At 34.7% G+C, this 26,609-nt stretch overlaps 1 protein-coding gene across 1 annotated transcript in view; it reads left to right on the top strand.

Annotated features, from left to right (window-relative positions):
* The window catches only part of LOC150108433 (dnaJ homolog subfamily C member 2), a 337,407-nt gene that overhangs the window by 94,431 nt on the left and 216,367 nt on the right, over positions 1-26,609 (top strand). The window contains exon 6 of the mRNA XM_090415844.1: positions 19,833-19,913. Within this exon, the coding sequence (XP_090271970.1) occupies positions 19,833-19,913 (81 nt within the window). The remainder of the gene's footprint in view (positions 1-19,832; positions 19,914-26,609) is intronic.

Here is a 26,609-nt window from a genome sequence, read left to right as displayed (position 1 = left end):
ACTGAATGTGAGAATTACAGAGGTATTTCCCTACTGAGTGTTCCTGGTAAGATATATGCAAGTATACTTGAGAAACGGTTGAGAAGAATTGTAGAAGAAAAGCTTGGTGAAGATCAAGCTGGATTCAGGTCAAATACAGGCTGTCAGGATCAGATCTTCACTTTACGACAAATAGTCGAGAAAGCATGAGAATATAACAGAGATCTGTATTTAAGTTTTGTCAATTTGGAAAAGGCATATGACAAGATGCCAAGAGAGAAGCTATTCAATATGCTACAGTTATATGGTGTCAAGGGCATTATATCAAGCAATACTTAGTCTTTATTTGAGTTGTAAGTCAGCAGTTAGAATTGAAGGAAGTACAGGAAGATGGTTTAATGTTAAATCTGGTGTGAGACAAGGATCTATATTATCCCCTCTGTTATTCATTATCTATATTGATCACATTATGAAGGAAAGTGGTATTAAACATGATATCAAAATTGGAGATGTTAATGTCTGCTCTTTGCTTTATGCGGACTATGTTATGCTTCTAAATAAATCTGCTACAAGTTTGCAAGATTCACTGACTAAATTGAATAACTGTTGTAATAGATATGGTTATGAAGGTCAGCAATAAAAAGACAATGAAAATAGGCAGAATCATTGAAAATGTCGACTGTGTTGTGAATGGAGAACCTGTGGAACAAGTAAAACATTTCAGCTACTTAGGCTCGATTTTTAGTGAAGATGGTAAATTAGAAATAGACAACAGAATCAACAAAGCTGGTATGGTAGGAAGTCAATTGAATAAATTTATATGGAATAAGAGAGAAATTAGTCATATCACTAAATTAGCTGCATAAGACAGTGTTCAAATCAGTTTTAACTCATGGATCTGAGAGCTGGGTCAGAAGTAAAACACTTGACCAAAGACTAGAGACCGCAGATATGAGACTCCTGAGAAAGATTAGAGACATGAACAGATGGCATCAATGTCAATATCATATTAAAAACGTGAATATTAGGAAAGAACTTGATGTTGTCAGCATCCAGGAATGCTTTAGCAGAGTTAATGTCAGTTGGTATGATCACTTAAACAGAATGGGCGAGGAAAGATTAGCAAAACAAGTGTTCTCTGCCAGGTTTTCAGGAAAACGAGCCAGAGGAAGACCAAGATATAGGTGGATTGATACGGTACAAAGTGCCTTAGACGATAGAAATATAAGATCTGATAATGTTTTAGTCTTGACAAGTAACAGACTGATTTGGAGGAATATTGTATATAGGAAGTTAGTAAGGGGTGATTAAGGGTCAAAGCTGTATAACTGAGAGGAGACCTCCACATAGCCTTTAAAGTAATGCGGAGAACCGACCAGGGCTTCTGACCTAATGTCCAATCCTCACCTTCTCGTGGTGCACCCAGTTGGGTATCTACTTTGATACTGAACGAACGAGGATGGGCTGGCAATTTGGGATTTAGCCGACCAAATTGTATTCTTATTGGTTAAACCAAAATAAAAAATGATGGTACAACATGACAAAATTTCATGCCGGCTGGGGCGTCGCCCGGTTAAACAATTCCCCAATTGTTTTCGCCAGGAACCAGGGCGAACAGCGAAAAGTCAGCTACTGGAACAAATCTGAAAACAAACCCCAACTCAACATCACCAGAGTTAAAGATCGCTACTATCAACGTAAGAAGCCTGAATGGCAAAGAAATGGAGCTAGCTGAGGAATTAGATAAGTACCAGATCGACATAATAGGGGTGACTGAAACAAAAAAGACCAAAACTGGTGAGATCTTTCTGAGCAATAAATACAAAATGTTATATTCAGGCAATGACAATCAAGGAAAAGAAGGAGTAGCCATAGTATTCAACACAAAATACGAGGCTAATCTTCTTGAATGGCAGTCAGTCTCAAATAGAGTAATGTGGGCAAATATGAGAATGGGGAACTGGACAATGAGACTTATTTGTGCCTATGGTCCTACAGAAGGTTCTACTAAGGTAGAAGTGGAGGAATTTTTTGAGGCTTTAGAAAAAGCAACTGACACAATGAAAAAGGAAAAGTTGGTCCTTGTTGGGGATCTAAATAGTAGAGTAGGAAATGATTGTGAGACATACAAAAATATTTTGGGAAAATTTGGAGAAAAGAGCAAAGCTAATAATAATGGCAAATATCTGTTGGATTTCTGCTCAGGACATGGACTGGTTATTACTAACACCATGTTCCAACATAAAAATGTGCACAAATTCACATGGAGAGAAGAGGCTAGGAATAAGAAAAGTCTCATTGACTATGTTATTGTTGATAGTGATGTTTTCTCCCTGGTGCAGGACACCAGAGTGTACAGAGGATTTGAAATTGGAAGTGATCACTATTTAGTCTTGAGCAGGATAAAATTGAATTTCATATTGAAAAGAATAACTTGTAAGAAAGTTTTAAAGCGAATAAAAGTTGAGCAGCTCTCAGATGTGAACTGTAGACTAAAATACAGAAATATTATTGGAAAGAAAATGAAAGAGTTTGAGAACAGGAATCAAACCTTGGAGATTCAGTGGCAAACTCTGAAGAAAACATTGATTGATTCTGCCAGAGAGGCATGTGGTGAAGTTGTGTGCAAGGATAAAAAAAATCAGATCTCCCTGGTGGACACAGGAAGTTAAAGAGGCAGTGAAGGAAAAGAAGAAAGCATATCAAAAGTTCCTGGCAAATAAGTCAGCTTTTACTCTTACAGAATACAGAGACAAATGTAAGAAAGCTAAACAGTGTGTAAAACTAGCTAAACAAAAGTCATGGGAGGACTTTGGCAAGAATATAGAAAATAAATATCAAGAAGGTGGCAAAATATTCTGGAGGTTGTTGAAGAAGCTTAGGAATGGAGGAAAGAGTGCTGTAAAAGGAATTAGAGATGATAAAGGTGAAATGAAAACAGGAGAAAAAGATATCCTTGAAGTATGGAGTAATTACTTTGAAAAACTGCTAAATGAAACAAGCAGTAATGACAGCACAGTGATAAAAAAACACTGACCAGGCATGCAGTCAGGAATATATATCCATACTTGAAGTAGAAAAAGCCATCAAAGGCTTGAAATGTGGAAAGGCAGCAGGAGTAGATGATATTCGACCAGAAATGCTGAAGTATGGCGGTATAAGAGTCTTACAGTGGCTGCACTGCATAGTTCAGAAAGCCTGGACAGAGGGACGAATTCCCGATGATTGGAGTAGAGCTCTCATAGTACCCATATATAAAAAGGGAAATAAAACTGAATGTGAGAATTACAGAGGTATTTCCCTACTGAGTGTTCCTGGCAAGATCTATGCAAGTATACTTGAGAAACGGTTGAGAAGAATTGTGGAAGAAAAGCTTGGTGAAGAACAAGCTGGATTCAGGCCAAATAGAGGCTGTCAGGATCAGATCTTCACTTTACGACAAATAGTCGAGAAAGCATGGGAATATAACAAAGATCTGTATTTAAGTTTTGTCGATTTGGAAATGGCATATGACAAAGTGCCAAGAGAGAAGCTATTCAATACGCTGCAGTTATATGGTGTCAATGGGGCATTATATCAAGCAATACTTAGTCTTTATTTGAGTTGTAAGTCAGCAGTTAGAATTGAAGGAAGTACAGGAAGATGGTTTAATGTTAAATCTGGTGTGAGACAAGGATGTACATTATCCCCTCTGTTATTCATTATCTATATGGATCACATTATGAAGGAATGTGGTATTAAACCTGATATCAAAATTGGAGATGTTAATGTCAGCTCTTTGCTTTATGCGGATGATGTTATACTTCTAAATAAATCCGCTACAAGTCTGCAAGATTCTCTGACTAAATTGAATAGCTGTTGTAATAGATATGGTATGAAGGTCAGCAATAAAAAGACAAAGACAATGAAAATAGGCAGAATCATTGAAAATATCAACTGTGTTGTGAATGGAGAACCTGTGGAACAAGTAAAACATTTCAGCTACTTAGGAACAATTTTTACTGAAGATGGTAAACTAAATATAGAAATAGACAACAGAATCAGCATAGCTGGTATCGTGGGAAGTCAATTGAATAAATTCATATGGAATAAGAAAGAAATTAGTCGGAACACTAAATTAGCTGTATACAAGACTGTGTTCAAACCAATTTTAACTTATGGATCTGAGAGCTGGGTCAGAAGTAAAACGCTTGGCCAAAGACTAGAGACCGCAGATATGAGAGTCCTGAGAAAGATTAGAGGCGTGAACAGATGGCATCAATGGCAATATCATATTAAAAATGAGGATATTAGGAAAGAACTTGACATTGTCAGCATCCAGGAATGCGTTAGCAGAGCTAATCTCAGATGGTATGGTCACTTAAATAGAATGGGAGAGGAAAGATTAGCAAAACAAGTGTTCTCTGCCAGGTTGGCAGGAAAACGACCCAGAGGAAGACCAAGATATAGGTGGATTGATACGGTACAAAGTGCCTTAGACGATAGAAATATAAGATCTGATAATGTTGGAGTCTTGACAAGTAACAGACTGATTTGGAGGAAAATTGTAGATAGGAAGTTAGTAATGATGTAATTTTTTCATGTAGTACTGTCATATCCTGTACACCCCTTGAGGGTACATGGCAGGAATTTGATGATGATGAATGATGATGATGGAAGTTAGTAATGATGTAAATTTTTCATGTAGTACTATCATATCCTGTACACCCTTTGAGGGTACATGGCAGGAATTTGATGATGATGAGAGAGACCTCCAGGCAGTCAGGAACTCATCAAGGGAGGTCATACCCTTTGCACTAGCTGTTCATATCTGTTCCTGAATTCATTCACAGCACTTGCACACAGAACAACTAATGGCAATCAATTCTGGTCATGCACTACTTTTTGAGAGAAAAATCTCACCCTTCTTGACAGCATTCATTCTCAGCTTCCATGGATGCCCTACGTGACCCCCCCCCCCCACACAAAATGAAAAATTTTATCTACTGAAATTCTGTGTAACCCTTGTAACTCTTTCAGAAGTTTGTAACTCTCAATCATATCACTCCTCTTTCTCCTGTTTACTAGTGTCTGTTGCCTACAAATTCTCAGTCTGTCTTCATAATCAGTATTCCACAATCCTAATATAATTTTGACACTCTCTCTCTCTTTTGGCACTCTCTCCACTCTATCAGAATCACCACAGAAACCAGGAGATCAGACCTGTGTGCAAAAATGTCCATGTGAGGTCTTATTAAAAGCCTTGTAAAGAGGCAAAAATACTTCCTTATCTTTACATGTCAAGGTTCATTTTAGCATTGCCATTATTCTCTGAATTGTATTTACAATTTTTGCTATATGACCTTTGAACTTCAACTTCCTTTCTACTAAAACTCCAAGATCTCTAGCCTCATCAGTTTCTTCAAGCATAATCCCACCAATATAATATGACATTGATCTAATCACACCAAATTGAAATGCAGCCATTTCACATGCCTGTAATTCCAGCCTATTCCTCTACACCTCTGTAACTTGCTGATGTCATGTTTGCCCACACAGTACATGCTAAAAGTAACTAATTAGGATGTATTAACTTTAAATGGGTAGATATTGGGGTAACACATTGGGGAAATTACTAAATAAAATAAGTGACCAATTGATTTATCATATATTTTATTTTTATAGTACATTCACAATCATTGACTCTAAAGTAGAAATTCTGAAGGCAAAAATTTTGTGTGTGTTCCCTTTTTCACCAATGTATGCATGTGCATTGGTGAAAAAGCTTAGAGGAAACACTATCTATTGATTGAAAAATCTTAGAAGTGGAGGAAAGTATATTGTAAAAGGTATCAGGCATGATGAAGGTGACATGAAAATTAAGCATAAGTATCTTTTGAATGTGTAAGTAATTATTTTCATTTTTAATGTTTTTGCAAACTGTTTGAAATGAAACAAATGACAGAACGGTAGTAGAAAACATTCCACAGAAATGCACTCAGATACACATAGCAATACTTGATTTGAAAAAGCCATCAGAAACTTGAAATGTGGAAAGACAACTGAAGTAGATTATATTTGACCAGAAATTCTCAAATACCAAAGTATAAAAGTCTTGGTTGTTACACTGCAAAATTCAGAGCTTGTCAGAAAGTAAAGTTTTGGATAAAGTTTGTACCCATTTTTAAGAAGGGAAATGTAACTGAATATGAGAATTACAAAGGAAATACTCAAATAAAGTCCTCTTTATTTGAGTATTTCAGATATGGTTTATGCAAGGATGCTTGAGAAGAGGCTAAGAAAAATTATGAAAGAAAATCTTGAGGCAGAGGAAGCTGGATTCAAGACTATTGGGGATTGTCATGATTAGGTTTTTACTTTAAGACAAATAGTCAAGAAATCATGGGAGATTAACAAGGATCTGTATTTAACATTTTTAGATCATGGAAAAGGCAAGAGAAAAGCAGTTCTAAACTCTACAGTTATATTGTGTAGATGGAACATTGCACAGAAAAATATATAGCCTGCATTTACTGACTTAAAAGTCAGCATTTAGAATTGAAGAAATGTCAAGTAAGTTAAACTGTATCAAAATAGATATTCAAATGAGTCTTTATCTTTCAAATTAGCTCTTTACTTCACAACCAAATCAATTTATGCATATATTACAAATATATACCCATACCTCAAATCATCCAGATGACATAATTAAAAAGTTATATGAAAAGATATAAGAAATATTAGAACAATTAGGTGAGTTTCTGATAGTAACATGTGGCATGAATGCTAAAGCTGACAATGTAAGATATAAAAATATGTAGGATATTTCAAGCTGCGAAAAAGAAATAAACATGCAAAGCTGATTGACTTTTGTATGCTAAATGATTTAATAAATGTTAATGCTTGGTTCAAAAACCATCCAAGACACTTATACACATGGAAAAGACCTAGGGATCTGAGAACAAATGAGATCAATTTTGTAATGATTAAACACAAGATTAAAAGTGTAACTGTGTGGGACATTTCACACTGAGAAAAAGAAATGAACAATTTGCTGTTTTATTTTTTAGAATTTATCATTTGAAATGAACAATAGGAAAAACTTATCAATGGTTGTATGCAAAATGATTTAATTAAATAATAAAGTAACACGTAAAAACCACAGTGATATCTTTAATTAGTAAAAGGACAGATATTTCGTACTAAAATTAATAGTACATCTTCAGTGTCTGTAACAGTAATAGGAAAATGGAATACAAACAAAACGTTCGGTGGATCACCTATTAAAATACAATTGTTACTGCGTGCTAGGAAATAATAGAAATAACAAATTTAATCTATTAAGATAAATGGTTTTTTACATAAGATAAAAGTCTCCCACATCTTTGAGAGAGACATATAGTCATTTCTATTTAAATTCGGTCGGTGCAAGATAGTTTCACAACTTTCTTTGAATAAGCATTCATATTTGAATCTGCATGTATGGAGGAGAACTGCTTTATCCCACTGGACACTATGATTAGAGTCAATTCTGTGCTGCACCAGACAGACTTCAGAGGTTTGTTATAATCAATATAATATTGATGTTCTTTTATTCTTTTTTCCAAAGAACGGCCAGTGTGTCCAAAATAAGAGACATCGCATTCGCAGGGTATTTGGTAAACACCAGCCAAAGATAGCGAAGACAGTTTATCCTTGGTAGAAGGTAATGAAGAAGAAATTTTGTTGATAGGAATATATGTTGGAATCAATTGATACTTTTTCAGCATTCAACCTATAGGTTCTGAGATATCCTGGGATGTACGGAATAGGAACTCTGCGGACTGATGAAGAAACTGTAGGTGTTGGAACATAAGAGTCAAGTATAAAGGCGCTTGTAGATAAGGTACCAGAAGATGTTCTAGTAAGGATGTCTTCTGGTACCTTATCTACAAGCGTCTTTCGAAAACCCACATTTACTGGCAGATACATTCACAAAAAGTCTGCACACCACGTGTCTCAAAAATTTGACATTCTTAAATCTCTAGTTCGTAGAGCACATAAAGTTTGCTCTTCCCCAATAATCTTACAACAAGAACTTTCTATCATTAAAAAGTTAATGGAATCAAATGATTACAACTCCAGTCAAATCCAACAGATACTTGACTCTTATGTTCCAACACCTAGAGTTTCTTCATCAGTCCGCCGCAGAGTTTCTATTCCGTACATTCCAGGATATCTCAGAACCTATAGGTAGAATTCTGAAAAAGTATCAATTGATTCCAACATATATTCCTATCAACAAAATTTCTTCTTTATTACCTTCTGCCAAGGATAAACTGTCTTCTCTATCTTTGGCTGGTGTTTACCAAATACCTTGCGAATGCGATGTCTCTTATTTTGGACACACTGGCCATTCTTTGGAAAAAAAAAAAAAAGAATAAAAGAACATCAGTATTATATTGATTATAACAGACCTCTGAAGTCTAGTCTGGTGCAGCACAGAATTGACTCTACTCATAGTGTCCAGTGGAATAAAGCAGTTCTCCATAGATGCAGATTCAAATATGAATGCTTATTCAAAGAAAGTTGTAAAACTATCTTACACCGACCGAATTTAAATAGAAATGACTGTATGTCTCTCTCTCTCAAAGATCTGGGAGACTTTTATCTTATGTAAAAAACCATTTATCTTAATAGATTAAATTTGTTATTTCTATTATTTCCTAGCATGCAGTAACAATTGTATTTTAATAGGCGATCCACCGAACGTTTTGCCCGTATTCCATTCCTATTACTGTTACGGACACTGAAGATGTACTATTAATTTTAGTACGAAATATCTGTCCTTTTACTAATTAAAGATATCACTGGTTTTTGCGTGTTACTTTATTATTTAATTACTATGCCACAGGTTCCATTAAAAATCAAAATGATTTAATAAATGTTGATGCTTGGTTCAGATAAACATCCAAGATACATGGAAAAGACCTAGGGATCTAACAGCGAGTTGAATCAGTTTTATAATGATTAAACACAAGATTAAAAGCTATGTAACAAGCCACCAGGTTGTGTTCTTAATTAGTCAGCATAATTCATAACAACCTGGTGGTTGCCACAATATAAATAAATCTGAAGAAGTTAACAAAGCATTGAACAAAGAGAGAGGAAGCTGGCAGTCCACTCACAAACGAATGAGAGGATCAATTTAAAATGGTATCTTATAAAGAAGGTTAGGATGCTAGTTTCAATCACATGCCTTGGAAATATCAAGAGTGGGCCACTGAGATTCTTCAGATCCTTCCATGGCATACGTCCAAAGACAGATAAGGTTATTGAGAAGATCTGCTGTAAAATGGTGGAATCCATATTGGTGATAACCAATTAACCAGTTGGTTTCTGTAGTGAAGAAGCTGCTTGTTGATAACTTTTCTTTGTCACTTTAGAGAGTATTGACCTTCTTTTTTTTAGGAACAGGCTTGATGAAAACTTTCTTCTCTGTTGTTAAATACAAGAGTAGGAGAACTTTTGAAGTTGATATAAGATAGGTGTTAATTCTGGAGTACGGGCTGTTAGTACAATCTGGATGGATACAAATCTGAGATTGGGAGCTTATTATCAAAGCTATTGAGTATTTTGGGAACAAGAATTCTGCCTTATTTAGAAGTTCTTGCCATTGTTTCATTAGAGAGAGAGAGATGGAATTATAGTAAGGCAGAGTGCTCAAGCCCTCTGGTCCCTTTTGTCAAGGGGCTAGAATGCTCGACTTCCATTTGAAGAGGAGGCAGAATTTGTTCCTTATGAAAATCAGCTTTAAATTTGCTGATTTTTGAATTTGTAATGGACTCAGTGAGAGCTTGGAGTCTTGAGCTTGAATTATTTTAACCTGCAAATTTAGCTTGGACTGCTTTGGCATATTTATTATAAAATCAAGGTTTGGTAAAGGCCAGAGATTTGAGTGCAATTGGGAATAAAGGCATTCATCCCATCAAAAATAATTTCAATTATTAGAATCAGAGGAAGTTTTGCTTGGGTCAGGAAAGTGGAAGCAGTGTTCCAACTATGGAAAAGAAGCATAGAAATCTAATGACACTAGTTTGGCACTATCTTAGTGTCATAGGATACAAGACAGTCCATAGAAAAAGAAACATGGACATTATTCTGTGGTTAGAGTTGCCAAGAGAACTAACTTTGAGTGTGTGTTTGTAAAGAGAGAATTAGAGGTCTGGAGTATTGGAAGAATGATAGGGATTATCAAGAATTCTGGTAGGTAGGTTAACATTAAAATGTTTACCTACCTACCAGATATTTTTTTGTGTTAGATCATTGCTAACAACAAACAAATCTGCTTCTTTAAGTTAACGGATATTACATCCCATATTGTTTCTTAGCCGAATAAGAAACTCAAAGAGTTTCATGCCGAATATAGTAGAAACTATATAAAGTTCGGCGATTCCAAGCGTAAGCAAATACCTGGATACTGCAGCAACTGACCCTTAAGGTAGTGCAAGCTGAGGCAACTCATGTCAAAGGTGGAGCAAGCTCCAATCACTATTCTTGATATTTACCCATAATGTGAACTTAGCTCTCATAATGTAGAACAGTAATACAGCTAAGTTCACATTATGGGACTTTGACATCAACTCATTCAAAGGTGGAACAAGCTCCGATCACTATTCTTGATATTTACCCATAATGTGAACTTAGCTCTCATAATGTAGAACAGTAATACAGCTCCTAAGAGCTAAGTTCACATTATGGGTAAATATCAAGAATAGTGATCGGAGCTTGCTCCACCTTTTACATGAGTTGCCTCAGCTTGCACTACCTTAAGGGTCAGTTGCTGCAGTATCCAGGTATTTGCTTACGCTTGGAATCACTGAACTTTATATAGTTTCTACTATATTCGGCATGAAACTCTTTGAGTTTCTTATTCGGCTAAGAAACGATATGGGATGTAATATCCCTTAACTTAAACAAGTCATATGTCGCCGAATTGAAGCCTTTGGCTCTTCATATATCTAATAAAATCTGCTTCTCTTCTAACTTGGTCTGTTAAGTTGAGAGATGTGGAGCCAGTCAGAATTGTAGAAGTTGAAATCTAACAAGGAAGATTATCTCACTCTAAGATGAAGAGCCAAACGGCTATTTTTTTTCTGGCGAGGTTGATCAGTTAAGGGGATAAAAATCCCTTATTGTTTTTCAGCCAGTAAGCGAAACTAAGATCGAAAACTACGATCTGAACGTTTCATGCCGACGAACTGTCAGCGTATCCAAGTGTAAGTGACCACTTGGTAGTGCCACACCACGGCAACTCGTTGCAAAGGTGGAGCAAGCCCTCTCACTGTTCTTGATATTTTTTCATAATGTAAAAACACACAGCTCTTAGGAGATGTAGTACTGTTTTACATTATGAGGAGAGGTCACTACCCAGACCGGTTTCAACCTTTTTTGAGGTCTCATCAGTGAGTAGCTAGACCTAGAATATCAGAGTTTAAGTGAAAAGAACTTACATACTTTTGCTATACGATTGCCAGAAAGGTGTGTGACTATATTATATTATATAACATAGTATAACTTTATCCCTTAACTGACATAGATTTTTATCCCCTTAACTGATCAACCTCGCCAGAAAAAAATAGCCGTTTGGCTCTTCATCTTAGTTATACTATGTTATATAATATAACATAGTGACACACTTTTCTGGCAATCGTATAGCAAAAGTATGTAAGTTCTTTTCACTTAAACTCTGATATTCTAGGTCTAGCTACTCACTGATGAGACCTCAAAAAAGGTTGAAACCGGTCTGGGTAGTGACCTCTCCTCATAATGTAAAACAGTACTACATCTCCTAAGAGCTGTGTGTTTTTACATTATGAGAAAATATCAAGAACAGTGAGAGGGCTTGCTCCACCTTTGCAACAAGTTGCCATGGTGTGGCACTACCAAGTGGTCACTTACGCTTGGATACGCTGACAGTTCGTCGGCATGAAACGTTCAGATCGTAGTTTTCGATCTTAGTTTTGCTTACTGGCTGAAAAACAATAAGGGATTTTAATCCTCCCCTTAACCAAATTATCTCACTCTTTTGGTGATTAGACTTTTATGTGATGAACTCTTTGTAATAGATCCAAGAACCAGTATAATCATCAGAATTAGGAGGTCAGTAAAGGCAACAAAATGAGACAAGGAAATCTCGTGCCAAAGTAAATCATATGAAGGAGATCCTGGGTCTTGGAGATAATCTTTGGAATGGGATATGTTAAACCGAACAAAAAAAGGATATGTTCCACTCATCTTATGGAAGGCATCATATATGGTGTATAGTCTGTGTGGAAGTGTTTTAAATATGGGGTGTTTTGATTTTTTTTTTTATTCTTATTTATTTTTTTGCAATTTCTTTGCTATATATATATATATATATATATTTTTTTAAATAGTTTAAATGGCTATAAGCCAAAAGATAAAAAAAATAGAAACACTATTTTAATTAAAGTAAACTGCACAACTAGTTTTGTCTTCTTAGAAGACTTCTTTGGGTGCATAATATGAGAGAACTGCCAACAAACATTGTGAGAGAGAAAAATCTATACATTAAAGCGTTAACGTCTTAACATTTGAAGCCGTTCTGTGTATCTCTTCATTGTTGGGTGCACATGTGTTCAGGGCCTCGTGAATGTTAAGGTTAGATATATATATACACACACACACACACACACACACACGTATCTTTTTTTTTTTTTGAAATTCTGTCGTGTTGTACCATGTCTGGTGTCAGACAAGGATGTACATTATCCCCTCTGTTATTCATTATCTATATGGATCATATTATGAGGAAAAGTGGTATTAAACCTGATATCAAAATTGGAGGTGATCTCAGCTCTTTGCTTTATGTGGATGATGTTATACTTCTAAATAAATCTGCTACAAGTCTGCAAGATTCCTGACTAAATTGAATAACTGTTGTAATAGATATGGTATGAAGGTCAGCAATAAAAAGAAAAAGACAATGAAAATAGGCAGAAGGATTGAAAATATCAACTGCATGGTGAATGGAGAACCTATAGAACAAGTAAAACATTTCAGCTACTTAGGCACGATTTTTAGTGAAGATGGTAAATTAAATATGGAAATAGACAACAGAATCAACAAAGCTGGTATGGTAGGAAGTCAACTGAATAAATTTATATGGAATAAGAGAGAAATTAGCCAAAACACTAAATTAGCTATATACAAGACAGTTTTCAAACCAATTTTAACTTATGGATCTGAGAGCTGGGTTAGAAATAAAACACTTGACCAAAGACTAGAGAGACCACAGGTATGAGAGTCGTGAGAAAGACTAGGGGCATGAACAGATGGCATCAATGGCAACATCATATTAAAAATAAGGATATTAGGAAAGAACTTGACATTGTTAGCATCCAGGAATGCCTTAGCAGAGTTAATCTGAGGTGGTATGGTCACTTAAACAGAATGGGAGAGGAAAGATTAGCTGTCAAGTTGTTTGTAAAAAAAACCTAGAGGAAGATCAAGATATAGGTGGATTGATACAGTAAAAAGTGCCTTAGAGGATAGAAATATGAGATCTGACAATGTTGAAGACTTGACAGGTAACAGATTGATTTGGAGGAAAATTGTTGGTAGGAAGTTGGTAATGATGTAAATTTTTCATGTAGTACTATCATATCCTGTACACCCCTTGAGGATATATATCAGGAATTTGATGATGATGATGATATCTTTTTGGAGGGGAGGGAGAATATTGTTGTCTTCCATTTTTATATCAGCTTTGGTTCTTCTTTTTTCTCTTTGCTCCATTTCTAAGCTTCTTCAGTAGCTCCAGAATATTTTATCACCGTCTTGATATTTATTTTTTATATTTTTACATTTTTCCTGGATTGTTCTTTAGCTATATTACTTTTTTCATTTTTCTCTGTATTCTTGCATAGCATATGCTAACTCACATGCTAGAAACTTTCAAAATGCTTTCTTCTTTTCCGTAACTATGGAGTCTGATTTTCCTATCCTTGTAGACTTCACCTCATAGTTGCTTGGCAGAATCAATAAATGGTTTCTTCATTGTCTTTCAGAGTTTTCATGGATTTGTTCTTATTTTCAAACCTTCATTATTTTATTGAATAATATTTGTATATTTGAATCTATCATCCACCTCTGTAAGTAAGCTGCTTGATTTTGATTCTGTTTAAATTTTTCTTACACACATTTCATCATGCTGCTCAATTTCATCCTGCATCCATATGATGTGTGACAATCTCTTCCTATTTCTTCACCACTCACTTCAGTTCTCTCACTCTTCAGCTCTTGCTTCAGTTCCCTCAAAAATGGAGAAGGTCAGTAGAGCAGTCTTCTTCACTTTGAGTATCTAATTAGTGTCTAGTAATACAGATTCTGCCACTTCTGATCTACAGCTGATCTTCTGGCCTTCGCTATCCTCCTTTGATTGCAAAGCATGGAACAGTTTGAGATAACTAATGACATTTTCAATACATTTCATCTGGTCTGGCATTGAGGCTTGCTTGCAAACTGCCATCCTGTGGTCTGGCTTTACTCTTTACATTGTGGTCACAGCTTTCTTTCTAGTCGCTCACTCTGTGTTATGGCATATGAATTCCTCTCCTCAGAATTTCTCACTAGTGCAAGAGTATATTCTAGCTCTCTTTCACAATCTTTTCCTCATATAGATAAATGATCTGCTCTCACAGACTTCAAACCCAATTCATAGCTTTGTAGCTTTGCTGACGATAGTATATCCATTCCTTTTCTTCATTGACAAACCTTATAGTGCATATACATGGCTCAAACAATATGCTTACCGACTTGCCTGTTGAAGGTAAATTTTGCCAGCTGACAAGAAGCTACAGTCTGGACATAATAGAAGATTTTTGATTTAATAAAAAATAACTTTCTTAATAAAATCTTTTTTTTTTTTTTTTTTAACTTCTTCTTTAAGAAAACACAGAAGAATATGCAAAATATAGAGGCCATTCTAGCAACACAAATTAATGTAACAAATTATATTTTCTAAAAAAAAAAAAAAAATGTTTTTACTGTTCTTCCTATTCTTATTGTTAATTGATTTTTTTTTTTTTTTTTTGTTTTTTTGAATTGTTATCACACAAATAAAACGTTCTGCAATTAAGCAATAGTCACTTTATTTAGCTCCTATTTGATTGTTTCGGACATAACAATTAAAAATAATGGGTGAAAGTACATTTTTTTTTCATGGCAAAATTTATCAAGTCCTTGCTAGGATCCTCAAGAACTGCCATAACCAGGGCTTGACAAATTATGCAAAATCCTACTTGCCACGAAAAAAAATGTACTCACCAAACACTTCCATCTTTTTTTATTTTTTTTATAATGATATGTCCTAATAAGTCAGGAGTTCCATAAGGTGATGAATAATGCTGCTTTGCTGTTTGGATGATATTTCCTTTGTGTGAAAACTATTAAAAGAAGTCTAAAAAGAATAAGAATAGGAAGAACAATAAAAACAACATTGATGTTGTGTAAAGTACAATTTATTACATTAATTTTTTTTACTAGAATTGCTCCTTAAGAAACACAGAAGAATATGCAGAACATAAAGTTTAAAAAAAAATGTTAAGAAATTCATTTTTATTAAATAAAAAATATTCTGTATGTATAGTCTGCAGCTACTCACCATCTGGTAAAATCTACTTGCCATAAGTGAGTAGGTAAGTATATTTGTTGAGTCCTGGCTATAACCAATGCTCCGAACTCAGATCTCCTTGCCCTACTTAAGTGTGGTTCTTATTTATTATCTTCCACTTCTCGTTTATTATCATGCACAGTGCTCTGCTGAAGATAATCTTGTGAACTTCATTGCTACCAAAACTTACCCCATGTGTGATTTTGCATAAGGAAGATCTCTGCAAAAAATTGCTAAATGAAACAAACAGTAATAGCACAGTAGTAAAAAAACACTCAACAGGCATACAATCAGGAATATATCCATGTGATATTCAACCATATGATATTGGAGGTATAAAAGTCATACAGTGGCTGCACTGCATAGTTCAGAAGGACGAATTCCAGTTGATTTCAGTAGAGCTCTCATAGTACCCATGAAAAGGGAAATAAAACTGAATCTGAGAATTAGAGGTATTTCCCTACTGAGTGTTCCTGGCAAGATCTATGCAAGTATACTTGAGAAATGGTTGAAAAGAATTGTGGAAGAAAAGCTTGGTGAAGAACAAGCTGAATTCAGGCCAAATAGAGGCTGTCAGGATCAGATCTTCACTTTACGACAAATAGTCGAGAAAGCATGGAAATATAACACAGATCTGTATTTAAGTTTTGTCGATTTGGAAAAGGCATATGACAAGGTGCCAAGAGAGAAGCTATTCAATACGCTACAGTTATATGGTGTCAATGGGGCATTATATCAAGCAATACTTAGTCTTTATTTGAGTTGTAAGTCAGCAGTTAGAATTGAAGGAAGTACAGGAAAATGGTTTAATGTTAAATATGGTGTGAGACAAGGATGTACATTATCCCCTCTGTTATTCATTATCTATATGGATCACATTATGAAGGAAAGTAATAAATTTAGTTTAATCCTTTATCCAAGTGTGAGCAAACAAAGTTTGCACCTGAAAGTATCTTCAGGACTGGGATAAGGTGGTGCAACACCAAAGTGACTCCTTGCAAAGGTGGAGCAAGGTACTATCACTCCTATCTCAGTATCTCCCATAATGCAAAACACATCTCCTTGCGGATATGTCTAATGTTATGCATTAAGGGAAGGTCCACTACCCAGACTAGTTTCAACCTTTATTGAGGTCTCTTCAGTGAGAGCCAGGCCCAAGTGGAGATACCAGCCAGAAGCATTAGCAAAGTCATCTCTACCTATAGGAGTTGCCAAATGGTGTGCCACCTTAGAGACCTCAATAAAGGTTGAAACTAGTCTGGGTAGTGGCCCTTCCCGTAATGCATAACATTAGACATATCTGCAAGGAGATGTGTTTTGCATTATGGGAGATACTGAGATAGGAGTGATAGTAGTTTGCTCCACCTTTGCAAGGAGTCACCCTGGTGTTGTACCACCTTATCCCAGTCCTGAAGATACTTTCAGGTGCAAACTTTGTTTGCTCACACTCGGATAAATGATTAAACTAAATTTATTATATTCTAACCAAGTGAAAAATAAACTTTCAACATGAAAGAAAGTGGTATTAAACATGATATCAGAATTGGAGATGTTAATGTCAGCTCTTTACTTTATGCAGATGATATTATACTTCTAAATAAATTTGCTACAAGTTTGCCAGATTCCCTGACTAAATTGAATAACTGTTGTAATAGATATGGTATGAAGGTCAGCATTAAAAAGACAAAGACAATGAAAATAGGTAGAATTGTTGAAAATGTCAACTGTGAACGGGGAACCTGTGGAACAAGTAAAACATTTCAGCTACTTAGGCACGATTTTTTAGTGAAGATGGTAAATTAAATATGGAAATAGACAATAGAATCAACAAAGCTAGTATGGTAGGAAGTCAATTGAATAAATTCATATGGAATAAGAGAGAAATTAGTCGGAATACTAAATTAGCTGTATACAAGACAGTGTTCAAACCAGTTTTAACTTATTGATCCGACAACTGAGTCAGAAGTAAAACACTTGACCAAAGATTAGAGACTGCAGATATGAGAGTCTTGAGAAAGATTAGAGGCATGAACAGATTGCATGAATGGCAATATCATATTAAAAACAAGGATATTAGGAAAGAACTTGACATTGTCCGCATCCATGAATGCGTTTGCAGAGCTAATCTCAGGTGGTATGGTCACTTAAACAAAATGGGAGAGGAAAGATTAGCAAAACAACTGTTCTCTGCCAGGTTGTTTGGAAAACTACCCAGAAGAAGACCAAGATATAGGTGGATTGATACAGTACAAAGTGCCTTAGAGGATAGAAATATAAGATCTGATAATGTTGGACTCAGTCTGTTACAGTCTGACAAGTAACAGACTGATTTGGAGGAAAATTGTAGATAGGAAGTTAGTAATGATGTAAATTTTTCATGTAGCACTATGAGGGTACATTGCAGGAATTTGATGATGATGAGATCTCACATCACTTCTGCTTGCTTTTTATAATATCCAGATATCCAAGCATAATCAGATTTCCCTTCTTTGACTGACCTACACCTCTGGCGTTTCCTGCCACACACCTCAACCATAATTTCAGTGGTTGCCAAAAAAATTCTGTATGCTTTTCTATTCACCATATAAACATGGTTGTAAAAGTCACTACTTTTACATCAATGGCTGCTAACACTGTATCAATTGAAAAGCTATCAAACCATGGAATGCTGCTCACATATTTAGAGTGTGTACTCAAAGCTGGTAAAAAAATTGTTTGATGCTATTCAGAAGCAGGCAATCTAATTAATTAATGATCCCACCCCCCACCCTTCACTCTGATTTGTATCTCACAGAACTGTTCAGTGACATTCCTCCACTTTAAAAACTAAGAACAAGAGCAGATACTACAAAGCTTTGTGGAACAGTTTTCTCATAATCTTCGTTATGAGAAATCAGACATTGGTGAGTTTTGGTATCAATGAAGTTCACAATGATATACTCAGCAGAACATTGTCCATGATAATAAACAAGAAATGGAAGATAATAAATAAAACTGATGTGCTGCTTGATCACTGTGTCCTTTTGTGTGGATTAGATACTCCACTAATACTCCAGTTTCATATTCATCTGCTTCTTTCTGAGTAAACTAAAATTGTGTTTATGTCTCCAGGTCCTAATTCATTTAACCTCTTTCATCCCAAGGAGGTTGATATTCATATCTTCCATTTCTTGTTTATCATTGCATAGTTTGTTTTTTTGAAATAGACTTCTTACATTCCATTTTGCTATATAGTCTAATTTTCTTCATTTTCAAAGTTACATCTTTCCGGTGTTGAAAATACGAAGAGTTTCAATCTCTTTATTCTTGTGAATTTTACTTCTGAAGATAATCTTGTTCTTTGTGTTGAATTTTTTTCTTGGCTATTTTTTATAATACTATTACGATAGAAAAAAATTGGCGAAACATGTAGGACAATAAAATAATGCTACTTAATGAACATTATATAAAAAAAGTGTAATAGTCTTATAATCTTGTTCTTTTCAGTATGAGGCAGATGAAGTCATAGAGAGAGAGAGAGAGCCCTATTCTTCAGTCTTGTGAAGAACCTTTCCTCTTGTTTCTGATACTTTTGGCATTAGTATACAGAAACTGTAGCATCCCTTTAGACACCCAACTATCTTTATATCCTGAATTGACTATCCAGTTCATTATTTTTGCTTGAGAGACTAGATTCTGCACTTTTGGTCATACTCATGGGTGCCTTCTCTACACTCAACTGCATCCATCCTAATTACTTAAGTTTTGCTGACTTTGTGCTTCAGCATGCTTGGTGAACAACTCTCTCTCTATATATAGACACCTAATACCAAAACTATTTAAATATAGTCTGTCATCATTATTCAACTCCTTCGTTCCATCAAACTCAGACCATAGATCCACAAATCCTGCATCATTCCTTCTGTGCACAACCTACATATTGATTCATTTGTTATGAATGTTGTCCTCCTCAATTCGCCTCCATCATAGCATGCCAAAAGACTTGCAATCTTCATCTTCTCACTTTTTTTTTTTTTGCTTTGTCTAGCATCTCCTTCACATCTTCTTGGATCCTTTTCACCTCTCAGATTATTAGTGGTGATAAAAGAAATGATGAAATACTTTATTTTATTAATTTATTTTTAACAATGTCTCTTTTAAAATAAATAGTGAGTTCAAATGGGATTAAAATAGGCTTTATAAAATTGAAATGTTTTAGATGGTCTGTCAAACAGCCTGTTCGAGAACTGGGCGATGACAATTCAACATTTCAAGAAGTTGACAAATTCTATGAATTTTGGTAAGTATTATATTTCAAAAACTAAATACACATGTAGAGATTATTGCTAAATTTTTAGACTGATTTAGTATGCTTAATATTTGACATTAGGATATTTTATCATTTTTTTTTAATCACTGAACATGATTTTCACTATTTCAAACTATTCAATTTTTTCAGTTTGTAACTTTTAAAAAAAATTTTTTTTAAGCACTTTGAAACTAGCAGTTTACAATATCCTCTCTACAAGTCTTTGTTATCACTGAAATAGTTCTGCAGAACTTTAAAAACAGGGAAGGCAGAGAGGTATGAAGTGTTACTAAATATTAGCATACTTTAATATTAATGTGCACGGTAATAACTAACAGACTTTTTCTACACTCAAGGAAGGTGCTAATACCCTTGTTCATGCAAAGATATTCATGTGAAAAGAGTGTACAAGAAATAAGAAAAGTATTATATTATATTATTGTTCATAGTTGTTCTTCATGATATAAGCATCATTAGAGGAACTAAGTAAATGTATTATTATTAAGTTGCTAATATTTCATGACTTCAATCCCAAGCAGTTTCAGAGCACAAGCATTTAACTTATATGCTACAAAATGCAGAGCATTCAACTAGGTAGTTGTAGAAGCATTTCATATTGTAACTGCAGTTTTTTAAGAAAATTATAACATAGACTAATATTAATTACAAATAAGCATCATTAGAGGAACTAAGTAAATGTATTATTATTAAGTTGCTAATATTTCATGACTTCAATCCCAAGCAGTTTCAGAGCACAAGCATTTAACTTATATGCTACAAAATGCAGAGCATTCAACTAGGTAGTTGTAGAAGCATTTCATATTGTAACTGCAGTTTTTTAAGAAAATTATAACATAGACTAATATTAATTACAAATAAGTTTAATTAATATTCAATTTAATTAATCCATAACATTAAACTGTACAGACAGATTGACATCATGGATGCAAGAAGGGCTAACCTTATGGGTGATTTCAACCTATGGGGATATAGACTGGAGGGAGGGGGAAAAGAAAGAGAATCTCAACAACTCAGTAACTTTAGTCTAGCATTGGCTATTAAGCACTCACCTAACTTCAATAAATATGGCTACATTAATTTGTCAAAGATTTGGGGAACAGTCATTTCATACTACATCTCCCTTTAGATCTGATCTTAGAGAGTAACTTGGTTTCCAATTACAATTTAAAATTTGGTGGTAAGGCTTATATGTTGGCTAATCGTAACTATTCTTTTATGGAAATTGCAATGTAGAGTAATATTAACTACAATAAATTTAATTAATATGTACAATATTTTGTCAAAGTCAAATTGCATCATCATCAGGTCTTAAAATCTGGAACACAGTACAACATGATATGTGCATGTAGGCACTACATTGAGTAATGAGGCTGAAATATGGCAAATAAAAGTGAAGCTGAAGTTCTCAATAGTGTACCCATCAGTGGATTAAAATGGATGGAAGATGAGAGCTTCTCAATTTTGGAACAATTTCATAAAACAAAATTGGTTGAGATTTTTGCTTTAGTTGAATAGAATGGACTTCTAGTATATCCTGTGACAGAAGTCCAAAATATGGTCAGTAAATTCTGATTTGCTGCACAGTGGTGGAAACAGATATAGTCCTTATGTTCAGTGATTCTAATATTGGCTGCCTTCCAGTTTGGCCATGGAACAATAGTTTACAACTTCGAGAGAGAGACCAGGTAAACACCTGACGGGTCTAGGGATTGTGGCTCATCTTTAGTGGAACAGATGAGGGATGCAAATTTTCATATGGCCTATAAGTGATTGAGTAACTTCTGTGGACATGTAAAAATACTTGTCAGTTCAGTGTTAGTATATGTAAATTCATGCACTTTGGTTTCATTAGATATCCAGTGTCATGTTATTAGTGGAATTATCATCATCAAATTCCTGACATGTACCCTCAAGGGGTGTACAGGATATGATAGTACTACATGAAAAACTTACATCATTACTAACTTCCTATCTACAATTTTCTTCCAAATCAATTTGTTACCTGTCAAGACTCCAACATTATCAGATCTTATATTTCGGTCTTCTAAAGCACTTTTTTACCATATTAATCCACCTATATCTTGGCTTTCCTCTGGGTCTTTTTCCTGCCAACCTGGCAGAGAACACTTGTTTTTTTCTGATCTTTCCTCTCCCATTTTGTTTAAGTGACCATAACCATACCACCCCAGATTAGCTCTGCTAAGGCATTCCTGGATGCTAACAATGCCAAGTTCTTTCCTAATATCCTCATTTTTAATATGATATTGCCATTGATGCCATCTGTTCACGCCCCTAGTCTTTCTCACAACTCTCATACCTGTGGTCTATTTCTAACCCAGCTCTCAGATCCATAAGTTAAAATTAGTTTGAAAACTGTCTTGTATACAAATAATTTAGTGTTTTGGCTAATTTCTCTCTTATTCCATATACATTTATTCAGTTGACTTCTTACCATACCAACTTTGTTGATTCTTTTGTCTGTTTCCATATTTAATTTACCATCTTCACTAAAAATCATGCCTAAGTAGCTGAAATATTTTACTTCTTCTATTGGTTTTCTATTCACAATGCAGTTGATATGCTGATTTTCATTGTCTTTGTCTTGTTATTGCTGACCTTCATACCATATCTATTACAACAGTTATTCAATTTAGTCAGAGAATCTTGCAGACTTGTAGCGGATTTATTTAGAAGTATAACATTTACATAAAATAAAGAGCTGAGATTAACATCTCCAATTTTGATGTCAGGTTTAATACCACTTTCCTTCATGATGTGCATCCCTGTTTGACACCAGATTTAACATTAAACCATCTTTCTGCACTTCCTTCAATTCTAACTGCTGACTTACAATACAAATAAAGACTAAGTATTGCTTGATATAATTCCCCATTGACACCGCACAAATGTAGTGTGTTGAATAGTTTTTCTCTTGGTACCTTGTCATATGCTTTTTCCATATCTACAAAACTTAAACACAGATCGTTGTTATATTCCCCTGATTTCTCAACTATTTATTGTAAAGTGGAAATCTGATTCTGACAGCCTCTGTTTATCCTGAATCCAGCTTGTTCACTTGTACACTGTCACACATACCGCTGCATTAACAAAAAAAAAAACCAATGCCAGTGTTCTGAAATCAAACCTGTAACACATGCAAATGTGTTACATTGCATATGTTACTTGATCTTTACATAGATTGCCACCTTAAATGGACAAAACATATACATATAGAATACCTACATACCAAACTCCGCATCATTGTAGCAAAACTCTTCCAAGTAAAAGACATTATTCCATCTAACATAAAAAAAAAAAAAAAAAAAACTCCTATATATCATGGTATCTGCGAATCCCTACTCAGATACGGTATAACAGTCTATGCAAACACATCAAACAGCCACCTAACAAAATTAGAAATATTAATATTACATAGGAAAATTGTGTCGACAGTGATTTGGACACCTTATACATAACAGCCAATATCCGACCAGCACATGGCGATACACAGAATCCTGAGCATTAAAAATGAAACGCTATATAATATTACTAAGGAATTACTTCAACATCACCTATCGAAACAACAGAGATGCATATCGTATAACACGACCCACAACAACTCTCTACGCCCTTAAAAAGAACGCATAGGGTTCTTTTGTGAGATCACATCAGTTACCCATGCTACTCAACAACCTACCAAGAAATTTAAGACATGTAGACAATTACAGAACATTAAAACATGAACGCTGGAAAATATACCAACAAAGTTAATATTCCATTAACACTAATATACACATCACAAATCACCAGCATCCAATGCCTACATCCCATCCATAAACAGTAACAGCATTATAAATAGTGAAGGCTAATCCCACTCTCTTCATAAAAGCTAATCCAAGCTTCGAAGTAGGTGGGATTAACCCACCTCATTCAACTACATGTAATCCTCATAATCAAAGACTACAAATTATGTAACAAAATAATCAGTATGGTGTATAATAATAATAATGAAGATACTGATATAAAAAAAAATTGTGTATATGTAAATAGGCTGTGTAATAATAAGTTATGATATTGATATTGAAAAAAAATTACATACCTTTACATTTAAAAAAAATCACTGTACTCTACATTTTGTACTGAACAGAAAATGTAATAGTATGCTTTATTGTATATATCTAAATGCTCTGTATGATGATAAATAAAAATGTTAAAAAAAAAACAGCATCTTTACTTATTTTGTTCTTTATTTCAGTATTTAATTTGCCATATTCACTGTTTTTCATTGTTCCTGCCTATTTTCATAGTCTCGATCTTTTTATTGCCAATTTTCTTACAAAATAAGTGTTCAAACCAGTTTTAACTGGTGGATCTGAGAGCTGGGTTAGCAATAAAACATTTTTATCAAAGACTGAAGACTAAAGAAGAAGACCACAGACATGTGAATTTTGAGGAAAATTAGAGGATTGAACAGATAATGCTAGTGGCAGAATCATATAAAAATGAGGATATCAGGAAGAAGCTTGACATTGTTAGCATTCAGAAATGTGTGAACAGAGCTACTCTCAGGTGTTGTAGTGTCACTTAAATAGAATGGGAAAAGAAAGGTTACCAAAAAGGTGTTTTTGATTACAAGATTTCAGGGAAAAGACTGATGGAGACCAATGATGCAGTTAGAAGTGCCTCAATGTAGCAGAATTTAAAATCTTACAGTATTATTGCCCTGGCAGTTGATAGACTAATTTGGAAAAAAATTGTTGATATGGAGTTAGTAATAATAATAATAAGCTAATGCCTTTTATGCCCATATAGGGAGGCAAGGCCTTTAAACTCTATCTGGCTTTTATTTATTTATTTTTTTTTATGGGACTGAGTGGGTAGTTCAGTCTCGACTGGTAGCAATCAGAGATAGCTGGCCCATGTCTATCACTAATTATAGGTGGCTGCCATTGAAGAGACTGCCGAACACGTGCTGCCATCTCTTGGTACCTAACCCTGACAGGATATGTTACTGTCTGAAATAATGTGGATTCTATGATTGATTTTCTTGAGTTTACAGGATGAAAAACCAAAGTTTCCTGGAGAAAAAAACCTGCTTGCCTGTGCCAGAGATCGACTAACTTGGGAACCGCCTATAGAAAGGCTTAGGAAAAGTTCCTCCATTTGCCGACTGAACTTGAACTATAAGTCTATCTTTGGGCAGCCTAGTGCAAGGTATGCAAGTGCCATTTCCACTGAGCTACACAGGCACTGGAAGTTAGTAATAATGTAAACTTTTTTGTGTAGTATTATCAGAGTATCCTGTACATCCTTGCAGGTGAGGACATGTATTGGAAATTTTGTTATTGATGATGGTGGTGTTTTTTCAGTGAATTGCTTTTTTGGCAAATTGTCAATAAATGCATTGCCATTCAGTTAACTAACTGCCATTTGATTGATTGTTAATTTTTTTAAGGAACCAGAATACTGTAAATAGTGCATAATATACTGTAGAGTGTGTTATCTTCACGTATGATGAGTCCTTACTCTCATGGAAATCTCCTGTAATAGTAGTAATAATAATAATAAGAAAATTAGTGCCGTATAGAAGTAGTTACAGTTCTGGAAGATTGTTTTTGTGTCAGCACTACAACAAAGCTTCTCAAAACCTCCATAAGTAAGGCTGCTTTAGTTTACTACAAATTTGGAAGACGATCATTTTGAAATTGACTGCAATCTGACAGCTGTAAACTTTTTTTATCTGTCATTAGAGGAACCATTAAAAGACAAATTCTTTTTTGTTTCTTACTATTTTGACTTGCTTCTGCAACTATTGCTATGTGATTGGTAGTTCTTTGCATGTGACAAGTCTTTTTTCTTCTCTGAGGATTCTGCATATCACCTGTTAATCCTCTTTTTTATTTTTTATTGTATGTGTTTATATATCTAAAAGTAAGATATTACCTGTATTCCATGTTGTCATGGAATACAGGTTAATTATGAAATGTGATCCTCAAAGTGGTTACTGGTATGACTTAATGCAGTGAGCCTAGCACTTTTCTTAAATCAGGAAATTTTTTTCTTACTTTCATTGGAAAATTTGAGTTTCAAAAGTGTGAGTTATCACCCATGCACCACATAGTTGTCAGATCTGTTAGTAAGTAGGCTGTAGAACAACAGGTATGCTGTCCCATACAGATGAAGAGTGTACAAATCCTTTTAGATGAAAATATTTAGGTTTTTTTTTTTATTAGTTGAAACATCTTCATTATTTATAAGGGTGTTTCAACTAACAGTTAGCTAACTCTGGTTTTTCATCCTTCATGACATAGAAACCAATCAGGACCCCCCCCCCCCCCCCCCAAGCTTTCGAAGCTAACCTTTACTGGTAGATACTTTCACTCATCATTCCCCAACATTCATCAAAAAATAGGTATTATCAAGAGTCTTGTACACAGAGCTCATATAATCTGCTCTTCTGATCCCTTTTTGTTAGATGAACCAAATAAAATTAAAAGAATTGTTGTAGCCATTTAATGGATACAACAAAAACTACCATTCAGAAATGTATTGTTAATTATCATCCTTCTGCCAACTACAATCTGATGTGAAAAGAATTTCAATACCCTACCTTAAAGGGACCTTGGAACAAATAACAAGGATTCTTCGTAAATTCAATCTATTTGC

Source organism: Typopeltis vanoorti, chromosome 3 (genome assembly GCF_054136105.1).
Source record: "Typopeltis vanoorti isolate ZY-2024b chromosome 3, IOZ_Tvanoo_1.0, whole genome shotgun sequence".
Lineage (NCBI taxonomy): Eukaryota > Metazoa > Arthropoda > Arachnida > Uropygi > Thelyphonidae > Typopeltis > Typopeltis vanoorti.
The sequence above is the reverse complement of the archived record's forward strand: the minus strand, read 5'-3'. Positions and strand labels throughout refer to the sequence as shown.